The sequence below is a fragment of the Corella eumyota genome, chromosome 3 (assembly GCF_963082875.1).
Source record: "Corella eumyota chromosome 3, kaCorEumy4.1, whole genome shotgun sequence".
NCBI lineage: Eukaryota > Metazoa > Chordata > Ascidiacea > Phlebobranchia > Corellidae > Corella > Corella eumyota.
In genome coordinates this window covers 19,381,534-19,393,787 of record NC_137492.1, presented here as the reverse complement: position 1 = coordinate 19,393,787, position 12,254 = coordinate 19,381,534, and the positions used below count along the sequence as shown (strand labels likewise).

Sequence of the window (12,254 nt, the reverse complement as noted above, 5' to 3'; positions counted from 1 at the left end):
TATTTATCCTCGTTGAAACAAGGTCAAAGTAACTTTTGAAACAAGTAACTTTTTATACCGACCTATACAATTGTAGTACTGTGCAAAAAAACTGAAGCATTGACAATGGTTATACAAGATAATTCCTGATTTCTTTACATATCCACTGCTACATTCGATTTAATTATTAAGTCATATGACAGATTAAAATGAACTTGAAAATGAAAATTTTATTTACAATTTATCAGGAACATTTTTCAATCAAAACAAAAACGTTTTTAAAACAAACATGATAACAAAAATAAGAAGAATTATAAAAAACAAAATTAAGAACATTGTTGAAAATATGAAAGAAAATAAACTTTTTTGCTCATCCCAAATTGTTTTACCCACTAATGTTTAAACATTTTCTCACACATGGATTTTTCCATAAATTTCCATTCATTTTCAACCTCATCCAATTTTTTCAGTTCAATCAAAACATCTTTCGACTTTGGAGAGACTGCATGAGCTCTTAACAGATATCTCCTAAAGTTTAAAACAAGTTATGGTAGCGCGGTGTGGTGGTTAGAAGAACACTATGCATAACAACATGATGTCACGTGTTCGATCTCCATGCTCAAGTAGGTGCTACAAACAATATAAACTTCTGCCAAGCTAAAAAGCAAATAGCAGACTCCCAAAGTCAACTTGAGACTCATGCCAGTTACATTAGGCAAGCACAAACCAATTTTTCATGAAAACACAAATTTAAATAATTAAAAAATATAAGAATTAAGAAATACTGTAACGTATCAGTTTATTAATTTACCTGGACTTATTAAACTCCCCCATATGACGCAGGGACTTTCCACAAACATAAAGAGCTTTCGGGTGTTCTACTTGTCTTTCTAAAACCTTTCGACCAGCAGCTATTGCTTTGCCAAAACTTGCTTTTTTTAAATAACACAACGCCATGTTCATGTAGGCTTTCATACAAACCTCCAAGACTTGATCCTCTTCCTCTTGATTTTGCAATCTTGCTGTTTCAAGAGTGTTGATTGTTTTCATATACCTATAAAACGTAAATGGGAACAAATAATACATAACAACGCATTTAACATGAGGATTTAAGACATATCACATCTTAATTTATTTTATACTTCACATTATATTTAATGATCACCATGACCACCTACATACATATATTATAAATGTCTAATTTAAAGGCCTACAAAATAAATATTAATTCAATTTGTGAGATTTTATCACATGTTAATATTAGTTGAGTGTTAATTATGGTAGTTAAAATGCAGCCCAAGAGCAGGCAATCAACCAGTGATACTACAAAGAGTTTAAAATTACACCGGATTGAAATTAGGTTAAATTTTTAGTTGAACAAAACTTACTGACGAATCGCTTTTCCATAATGATCAGTTCGATAAAATTCATTTCCCTCTGAGTTCACAGATTTTGCAACATTTAATAATCTAAAAGACAAGCTTTATTTATTTAAAGTTCTAAAAAAAACAACCGATCTATTTTACTACTCTCTATTTGTCATATCACATACCGGCAGCATGGTGTAGTGGTAAGAACACTTGCTTCACTACATGAGGTCGTGGGTTCAATCCTCACATACACATGAGGTCATGGATTCAAATACCCTTGAGTAGGGTGCTATAAACACTATATAAACTCCTGTTGAGCCAGCACTTAATCAGCAGATTAATTATTGGGCAATTATAATCTATAATATTCCAAACTGGCACGGGCAACTTAAGGCTGGGTCGGAGTAACTGATGTTACTCTATGTTTAGGTCGGGTATTCAACCTTCCCACATCAAAAATAAAGATAAAAAACCTTTCAAATGGTAAACTCTTTTTTTCTTCTTCTGTCATATCATTATATCCGTCCATAATTGTAAGTTCGTTAAATGACAGCAACTCAACTTCGAACAACACTATAGTATTACCAGGCAACCGGGGTGGACAACCCAACTTTCCATAAGCATATTCAGAAGAAATCAAAAACCTAAAGTCAACAAAACCAGTTAAGAATTGCATTTTTAAATGTATTCAGAACATCTATATTTAATAAAGCAGAGTGGTTTGTAGGCCCACAAAATAAATAAAACTGCCATTTATAGTGTGCAAATTATTGCTGTCAAATATTAGTAGAGCTTATGACAATATTATGACAATTAAAATCCTGACTGTTGAATGGGCTATCGACTAGTAGTTAAATAAATATAAGAATTGGTATCTTAGATTGAGGATTTGCCTACCTTGCAATTTCATCTTTTCGCATCGTAGAAATTCCAATTTCCAAACCAGAAATAACTTCACCATTGCCAAGAGTAATCTGAACATATAAACAATTATTTAAAAAGTATTTAATGTACAGTTAAAAACAAAATCAATAAAGAAATGTTATTAGAAAGCTGCATTTAAAGTTAAAGATTGATGCACTCTAAACTAATTTTATAGACCTGCAAATCTTTATTTCTTAATCTGGTTGAGTCAAATGGTTCATCTAAATCCTCAATATATCTGAAAATATAACACATTAAAACCCAGTGTTTATAAAAAGATAAGTAGATACCAAATTACCAAATTTATGGGAGTAAAAGTTGACATAAATTAGAAAGTTAATACAATAATAAACAGATAAAGCATAAGACAATGTAACAATACTATACAACATAACTCTTTATTAAATATATTTTGCTTTAGAGCAGAAAAAAGTGACTTACAAATAAAACTGATTACCTTATAATAAAATGATCTAATAAAATAAGACTTACCCATTATAATGCACTTTAACTCTAGCCCCAGCTGGTACTATTCCTTGTACTCCCTCCTTTCTAATAAACTTCTTCACTCCACCATCTTCAGTTATATTCTAGTAATAACAAATATAGTTTTTACCAAACATTTTTTTGTATGTCTAGAAGCCTACTGAATTATTTAACAACAAGTATTATTAAAGTTTTGCTAAAAGATTTTTAGAGCTACAAATTTGTATTAACTTACTTAATAATAATAATAAAATAAATTCTATATCTAACTTTTATGGTTTTCTTAATGGTTTAATTTTACAGTTATAAAAAACATAAGAAATGAATAAAATGAATGTATAGAAGTCATACAATCCAAAAATATAATTTTAATCTTGAAATCCAGCACTTACTTTCATTTTTAAGCTCATCCTTTTAAACCAGGATAAACCATCTTTATTTTCCTCCTCATTGTCCTCATTTTCCAGAATATAAGAGAACTTATTCATTCCATCTCAAAAAAAAAATAGTGTAAGTGTTACACAAATACAACATTTATTTAAATTATTAAATTCACAAAAGTGCTATAAAATTTATTGTAAGATGCCTGTTACTATGTAGTATTATTAAAGACAAACTATCCATTTATAAAATTAGGTTTTAAATAAACTAATAAGGTTTTAATTTACCAAAATAAGCTTTGTTGAAGTCTTTATCCAATTCATCTTTTCCTCTATTTTCTAACTGGTCAGTTGAAAACTCTAACTCCACACCTTCAAGTAAATAAAAAGTTGAAAAAATAAGATAAATACATATTTAAAAATAAAACAATCAAGCCTTTATATAATATATATAAAATTTACAATACTTAAATGTTAGAATACCTTTTTTTAGAGAGTCCACTTTAACTCCATCCTTAAGCATCAAAGTTGGTCCAAATAATCCAAATTGTTGGACATAATCATCTTTTTTTGTATCCATTATTAATAATGCTATCAGACTATGATAACTGGGTAATGTAAAACTAAATGAATATTTTGTAATTTTTGATATATGGGGTTGATTTTATGACATTTCAGAGGCAGCGTAACACTAGACTAACTTATCAAAAAACAGAACTTTAACTCAAAGACAACTTAAGTGGGGGACAACTCAACCTAAAGACAACTCATGCCTTCACAAACTAACTTAATAACCCACCATTTCGTTTTTACCAATTGCTTTTCGTCAAACGCTAGTAAGCAAAATGTAAGTTTTGCCAATATTCGTTTTTTAATGTGTTTATAATTATTGGTTGACTACAGTCAAAAGGTACACGTGCTTTATCATTAAGTTAAATTTAGCGAAATTTTCGTATTGTTATCATTTTATTACGATGAAAAGACCACGTGTGTTCTAAAAAAGGGGATCGAACTTTAATTCAAGCGGTTTACAAAATTCCGCATTTTCGTCAACCTATATATCAAAAAAAACATATTGAAATTTTATTTAAAAATAACAAAAAAACAATATTACGATTTAAATTGGTTTACAAAACCATAAAATAAACGATTTAATATTTGATAAAACGTTCCAAGAACACACAAAACGAAATGCATGATCAAAAAAATTAAAATTTAAACAAAATTAACTAGATTTATCTAAAAAAAAATTACTCAAAAATCACAGTGATTAGAAATGTTATTCGCTTACCATTAAAAGGTAGGCTCGTCTACAAAATAAAAAAGTTAATATTAAATAAAGTGCTGGATAGGTTACTAATATGCGTGTACTTAGAAAAAACGAATTATTTTGCTTTATTAAGTAATGTTAGTAAGTACACTCATTTTAAAATAGTAAAAAACTGATGCAAAACACAAAAAGTAATTGAACAAATAGAGTTGATTGCACTATTGTAACATAAAGTTGTTTTAGTAAAACAAAAGTAAAAAAAAAAATGAAAAAATGTTGTTTTAGTAAAATAAAAGTAAAAAAAGGCCTAAAAAAGAACCTAAAATATGAAATAAAATGTTTTTTTTTATTAAAATATAATATTGTATTCTAGTTAAGACTACATTTTTTTAGATAAAATGCTTTAAATCATCTTAAAACTTTAGTTTAATAGAGGATTAGTGGCAGCCTAAAAATATTTTTTTAAATATTTAATGCTTTCTAAATATCATCATTAGATCATCATTAAAAAAATGACTTGCAGTTATTTTTATAGGATTGTGCAGAATTTAGATTTAATTTGCTTAGACGTTCTAGTATTATGATGGTGTTTATCTTTATCTTTAGAATTAACTTTGCTATGTTGGGAAACCGAGTTAGCATTTGTTCTATTATGAGTTGAAGACTTTCTCGTTATATCGCTCGTAGTTCGTTCATTATTGTTATAATAATGCCGCGTTTGTGAATGTAGCGAGTTCACTGGGCTATGACCCGCCCCGCCGTTCTCGCACATCGAACACGTGGGCGATGACGTCATAATCTCTACGTCCATCACGTGATGTGGATCTTGGTGTGACTTAGTGCACAATTGTTCGGTTAAAACCTTGAGTTTGCGAAGTTCTTCGTTAGCGCTTGGTCCGGTGAATCTTTTATGGGCTCGTAGTAACAAAATACGATAAGTCCCAACCATGGCACTTTGTTCGTTTAATTCGTACTCAATACTGCCACCACGCGTCGACAGAGCGTTGAATAAAAGTCTCTTCGGGGTATGCTCAGAATCATTGGCCTTGAAAAAGTTTAAAAAATTAGTTAAAATTAATTTTCAATGTCAGTCTAAGGTAATAAATGAATATATTAGGCTGACTGTTAAGCAAAAGCAAAATAAGATATAGGCACGTTAGATATCACTAACAAATAATTCTATTATTATAAATTTTATATTTTTAAACACCGATATGTAAAGGATTTAACCAAACACGATTTTAACATTCTATATTTAATATTTCAACAGAGCATTTTATAAGAACTATTTAAAGTTTTATAACCCATCACATTTATCTTATCATCAAAAGGTGAGCCAGGTATAAGAAATGTTAATAATTTAGCAGGGAATAAGATAAGGTCATATATCTTAAAGTAATCTCTTTACTGGGCTATTATTTCAAATACTTATAATAAGTGTTTTAAAGTGTATATATGTTTAGTATAAGTGCTCATAGCATTGTTTTATTGTATTAGCCTTAGTTGTTAGATGTGAAATATCAATGTTTAGGTGTATGTTTAAAAATGTATTAATTTAACCAAGTTGCAATTTTAATTCAACATTTAAACTCCGCAAAAAATGCTTTGTAGGTGTATACTCATATATTTTTCACTAAGGAAAACTGACCTTATGAGTTAAGCAATTAGCTATTGTCAGTTTTGGATATTATCTATTATAACTCTTTGATATTTAACTTTCAAGTAAATTTACAAAAGTTCTATCATAAAAATATAAAAATTTTATTCAAAAAGCTGTTAATTTAAATTGAGTATAATACGCAAATTTAGGCAATCCATCGATTTCTTTCAACCAAAGTGAAAAATAAAATTTCACAAGTGTTATAATTCTACTTGAGACACAGTAATCTAATTTAAGCATCGTTGAAATTAAAGGCTTCACAACTTACCCGTGTCGAGTGCCAAGAAAAGGGAGATTGGTTGGAATCGAACTTGAACCTATCGATGTGGTTTTGATTTATTCCAAGTTTTTCTAAGTAGTAAAGAGCGTATGCTTCCTCAGGTTTTGCACATTTGTAATTAAGGCTTGTGGGCTCTAATCTACAAAATAAATATAATGACATAATTAGTATTTTTTGTAGGATTTTAAAAATATAATATAAGCTTAAAATATAGATAGATATATGTATACATTAAATACGATAAACAACATAAATATTAATGATCCACAATAATGTTGATGATGTGCTGAATTCAAAAAATGACAAACAAGCTTGTATTTATTTTAGTTTTAGATAGCTCGTCCTACGATCAGAAGTTTAATTGCCATATTATGGAGACAATCCTTAACTAATACTTTCCTGTGAAAACTTACCCTCGCACCACAAACAACAGTTTTTTTATTTCGTAATTCTTTTTGTTAGACATACATATATATTGTTCACCAAGCTTTTATTATAAATAGATAAATTTCAAAAATACCTAAAAAACCCCATTGGTCGTGGGAATGGAGTTCTAGCCAACCAATCAGAAGTTGAAATGTCCCCAATTGAGAAGCGATCGGAAGGCACAGGTTGAAGAATATTTCGAATAAGTTCTTTACATTCATATGAAACATGAGATGGGATAATAAACTGGCCGGTTAAAATTCTCTTTTTTAATTTTCCTACAGTTTCAGCTCGAAATGGCATGGTGCCTAAATAAAAAATATATTTAAATTAAAATTCATCAACGTCTATTACAGTTGTGTTTTTTTAACGAAACTATTTAAAATAAATAAGTAGCAAATGGTATTTTTTTACTGTGTTTTGACATTAAAAATTATAAATATACTTATATAAATATATGTGTTCATGTTATAGCCGTGCAAAACAAATAAAGCTGCTGTTTGTGTGGTTCAAAGTAAATTATTGGGGACAAATATTAGTTGAAGGTTGCAACCATATTATGACAATTAAAATGACGATCATAGGACAACCTATATTTACTAGTATTATTAAAATACAAATCAAACTTGTAATCAAAAATAAAAAAAGCTAGCTAATACTTTTTAAGATCAATAAAAATCTAAATACCAGTCAGTTTTTACCAATTTCACTTCAAATGATAGCTAACCTGTTACAGTGAAATAAAGAAGGATCCCGAGGGCCCAAACATCTACACTCTCTCCGTAATAAAACGAATCCCGGAACAACTCAGGTGCTGCATATGGAGGTGATCCACAGAAGGTGTTCAAAGCTTGGTTTGAGGAAATTGCCTCCGTGCTAAAACCAAAATCTCCCACCTTTAATTAAGTTCAAAAACATAATGTTAAAGATTTTATTTGGTTTACCCAGATTTCACAACTTTTTCAAGTTGTGTAAAAAATTTGAGCCCAAAAACTTTTATAATTTGAAGAATAATTCACTTTTAAATATTTTATTAACTGTTTTAAACTATAGTCAAAAAATGTAAGTCCATTGTAACCTATGTTCATTATTAGTACATTAAATAGGTCAATATTTAATGAACAAATACCAGAAAAAAGGAACTTCTAAAGAAAGTTATAATAATGTGGATTTAAAAACACTTTTAATAGCTTACCTTTACATGTTTTTTCTCAGAATAGAAAACGTTTTCAGCTTTCAAATCACGATGGACAACATTGTGTTTGTGCTGTAACAAAGATAATAGGGTCACTAACATTTAATCACTTTTCAATATTTACGATGAAAGTAAACTTAGAATAAAGACCATTATTAGCCTATTTAATTTGGCCAAAGTAAATAGCTCTATAAATCATGTGCTTAAAATATGTAACAATTTCCAGATGGGGGGGGCTAAGTACATTTAAAGATGAATGTTTTTCACTCGATGACTACTTATCCACAAATTCTATTAAGTAACTTAAGCTTTTCATTCAGTTTTTTAAAACACAGTAAACTTGTTATAGAAAGTCAAAGCCATGGTGTGGGTAAAGTAATCATATATAAAAATACACATATTTTAAGGGCTACAACTATCATATTAACATGGTTTTGGCATTACTTTAAACATAAAAAAATAACCAAGTTAGGTTAAATGTAGTCTACCATTATAAAAAATGTTTTATTTTTTAAGTCTGCCTACCATGTGTTGTACAGCTGATAAAATTTGTGAGAAAATAATTTTAGCGTCAGACTCTGGCATTTTTCCTTGTGTTGAAAGTTTAGTAAACAGTTCACCTCCACTTGCATATTCCATTACCAAGTGTAGTTTTGTGTCGGTATGTATTACCTATTCAATATATAATAATATATATTAAAAAACTAAAATAACTAATACTTATTAAATATTAATAGCTACAAAACAGTCGATGTATTAGAAAATGTTTAAATATTTAATCAGTATAAAGTCAATAATATTGTAAATTAAATTGACAAAGCAAACACACTATTGAAACATGCTATATTTGGAACCGTGACACCGTAACATTTAGTTCGTAATCTAAATAAAGAAAGAAACAAACTTCGTATAAATGAACAATATTGGGGTGGTGTAGTCTTTCCATGCTGGAAACCTCTCGGGACAATAATCTCTTTGTCTTTTTGTCCATTTTTCTTTTATCCAGTATTTTAATAGCAACCCTCTCTGCAGAGCAAAGTTTAAATACAAAATTTATTATTAGAATCAAAATTACGGGCTTTAGTAATTTGTTTAAGCCATGTTAATAAGTAAAATGAACAAGTGAATGCATTAACATTATATATAAATACCATCTTTTGTGTAATAAGGGTGTAAGAGTGAAAATAAAATGAATAATTAATTTATAGTTTTGTTGCTAATAAATAGAAAAATGGTAATAAAACAACATAAACTTTGGCACAGTTATTTATAGGTGAAGGTCATGTTTTTAAATCATATTTTTTTTATTATAAATAGGCCTACTTATTAAAACACAAAAAATATATTTAAAAATATAAAAAAAAATCAAAAATCAAAATGTGTTACCTAATAGTTAAATTTCTAAGAAAAGGTTCATGTTAAATACAACTGACTTATTAACAACAATGACTATAGCACTTCTCACATGATGCTATGTTGTTTGTTTTAGTCCAACTCAAAAGAAAACTCTTAATGTCATTGTCAACTATGAATAGTGAGCTATTTCAACATACTTGACAACTGTGACCACACTTCGTCTTGTATGAAAGAACATTCAAACAACAATGCTTAAGTTTGTTATCATTTACCTTTAGTTAAAGCGTGGACTCCTGCCTTCACTCTTGAGAAGTTCCCACATCCTAGTTCACCCTTCAAAGTGTACAAACCGATTCGTTTTCCAATGGTAAGTTCCCATTGAATTCTGGAATCACTCTTGATTGCGTTTAAAAGTTTTCCGTAAGGAGATGTTGGTTTAAACCCATTTGCGGTTCCATTACCATTGGTTAAAACATGATGTTCATCAACATTTAGCTCTTAAATTTAATGGTGTCATTTTTAAAAGACATAAAGAAATGTTAAATAAAATTAAAGTATAAGAAAATATTTTCACACACTGTTTTAAAAACAAACTTTAATATGATGTAATTTACCTTCACTGTTATCCAAGGATGCATTTTCACTCTGGGGACTTTCCACTGCTTTCATGCTTAACAGGTTCCAGTACAGGGGTTAATATAACACAAGTATTTTCATATCACAAAGAGATCGCCCTTTTCGAATATTTGTTGAACAATTTACATAGCAACTAACCAATGTCACATTTAATTGGTATAATTTCTGTAATAAAAGTTATAAAATTACTAAAAATATATACTTAAAAAAATAAAAAACAAACTGGCAGCATAGTGTAGTGGTTCAAACTTTTGGCTTTACTACATGAGGTCCTTGGTTTAATCCCCACTGCTTTCATGCCATGGTGCCCCAAATAAACGATATAAACTCCCGGTAAGACAAAAAACAATTAACAGATTAATTAGCAGACAATTATACTTGATAATATCTCAAACTGCCAAAGTCAAAATCAACTCGAAACAGAGTATTTTTATATTTCGAATAAAATAAATATTGCCTATCACTATCACATGTAACATATTGACACCGTAACAGAAAATTTTATGAATAAACCATAAATTTTAATTTAATCAAAATATAATGTAACATAACCAACAAGCAGGAAACAATAGAACATAGAGGAAATTATTGTTTTGTATTGGATTAAAAACTTTCAATATATTGTGTTTTGTTTACACTTATACACATTAATTAAAAGTGAAACTTTTCACATAAATAAATATTGCAACATAATAACAAAACAGTTGCAATTATCTGTTGCAATAATTTCTATTTTATTGCATAATAAGGTTATATATAATTTTTAAATTTTATAAACACCACCTACTCAATAACAATGTCATGTTAAATACAACATACACTAAAAATCTTTTTTTTACGTTTTTGTCAGTTGCTAATGAAATAAATGAAAACTTCCACACTGAGGCTGAAAAAACTACCCTATAATATTAAAAAGCTGTATTTTTTTCAAATTTAAATGTTCTTGATAAACTCATTATAGCTCAACAACTTCCCTTTCACTTTCAAAAAATACAATCACAACAAAACAATCATTGAACATGATATGATGTTGTAGCCATTAAGTCTGGTTGTGATTAATCAAGATTCTACAACTGTGTTTTCCCACACTATATCAAGAAGAGAAAAAAGGTTACGCTTACAAAACAACTCTAATGATTTCTATAAGCAGTGAACATACGTCATTATGAGCTTTGGTTTGCTTACATATCATGTAACTTTTACTGAATTAACCTTAACAAAATACAACAAGTAGGAATACATTCGAAAATGACTTCACAGACACAAAGAAAAGGAAGTCAATACCAGTAATTCAATCTAGAGTGCGTTTAAAAGTAGCTACAAAGAAACAAAAAAGAGATGTTATTGTTGTTTATGGAACACCCATTTGTAACTTCAACCTTACATGAACCTACAAAAACAGAACTTGCCAAAATAATTAGGTAATCTATATCGTTATTATCCCAGACATTAAACGAGTTTCGCCGATTTGTAATCATGTAGAAACATAGAAATGATATCAGTTTACCGTAGACAAAATCACGGTGCATTGTAAAAAACACAAACAATACACCAAACATTAAAAACAGTAGTCCTATAAATAAACCCTAGTATACACCAACTCTCACATAAAAACTGTGCAATTTAAAATTATTTAATATACCAGATAGCTTTTTTTTAACAAGAATTTCAAAAACAATTTTTAAAGCAATAAAATAGAATTATCATTCTAATACATAAAGTAATACATCACGTAAAGTTATGACAAAAATATGACATGACTAATTTAATTCAAATCACATAAACGCAAAATCAAATCACATAAACGTTTGGGTTACTCCAAACTACAAACGTAACTTGAAGGCAACTTTTCTATTATTACAAAACGAAAAAATGCAATATTTAACTAACAGCGGGTATTAACCGATACTTTCAGTTTCTTATTTACTTTTTGCTAAACATTAATATAAATGTTCCAATTTCTATTATTTTAAATTTATAAGTACCTTTATGCTGCTGGTCGTCAGCCAGTTAATGATAGATAATTGATGTGAATTCTTTTTTCTTTTGCAGACTATTTTATCCTCCAAAATGTAACGCTTTCGTGCCACCCCGCGGCTACCTAAAAATAACGTTTTACCTAAAATAGAATATAAGCCTAGGTAGAACGTATGCCAGCTAAAATATCACGAAAACCGGCAAGAAAAATTAATTTTACTTACTTTAATTTGTTAGGCACCTCCAGAATAACTTGGACAAAAGTAGTTTCGCGCCAAAAGTTTTTTTAAAATGACGTCATAGTTAAAATGCATA

General features: G+C 28.9%; 2 protein-coding genes across 2 annotated transcripts; both read right to left on the bottom strand.

The window, feature by feature from the left end:
* Nucleotides 1-371: 371 nt before the first annotated feature.
* On the bottom strand, nucleotides 372-3,719 carry LOC145746024 (inactive peptidyl-prolyl cis-trans isomerase FKBP6-like). The gene is made up of 10 exons (XM_082564203.1): nucleotides 3,623-3,719; nucleotides 3,428-3,511; nucleotides 3,152-3,252; nucleotides 2,766-2,863; nucleotides 2,451-2,511; nucleotides 2,247-2,323; nucleotides 1,823-1,993; nucleotides 1,368-1,448; nucleotides 791-1,033; nucleotides 372-507 (listed from the first exon to the last, which is right to left on the bottom strand). Exons 1-10 carry the CDS (start codon nucleotides 3,717-3,719, stop codon nucleotides 372-374), a joined length of 1,149 nt encoding a protein of 382 aa, XP_082420329.1.
* Nucleotides 3,720-4,275: 556 nt separating this feature from the next.
* Nucleotides 4,276-11,994, bottom strand: LOC145744484 (serine/threonine-protein kinase NIM1-like). The gene is made up of 10 exons (XM_082562323.1): nucleotides 11,948-11,994; nucleotides 9,941-10,127; nucleotides 9,599-9,823; nucleotides 8,875-8,996; nucleotides 8,496-8,642; nucleotides 7,971-8,042; nucleotides 7,503-7,671; nucleotides 6,870-7,083; nucleotides 6,338-6,488; nucleotides 4,276-5,454 (listed from the first exon to the last, which is right to left on the bottom strand). Exons 2-10 carry the CDS (start codon nucleotides 9,993-9,995, stop codon nucleotides 4,939-4,941), a joined length of 1,671 nt encoding a protein of 556 aa, XP_082418449.1. The 5' UTR covers nucleotides 9,996-10,127; nucleotides 11,948-11,994; the 3' UTR covers nucleotides 4,276-4,938.
* Between the last annotated feature and the right edge of the window lie 260 nt (nucleotides 11,995-12,254).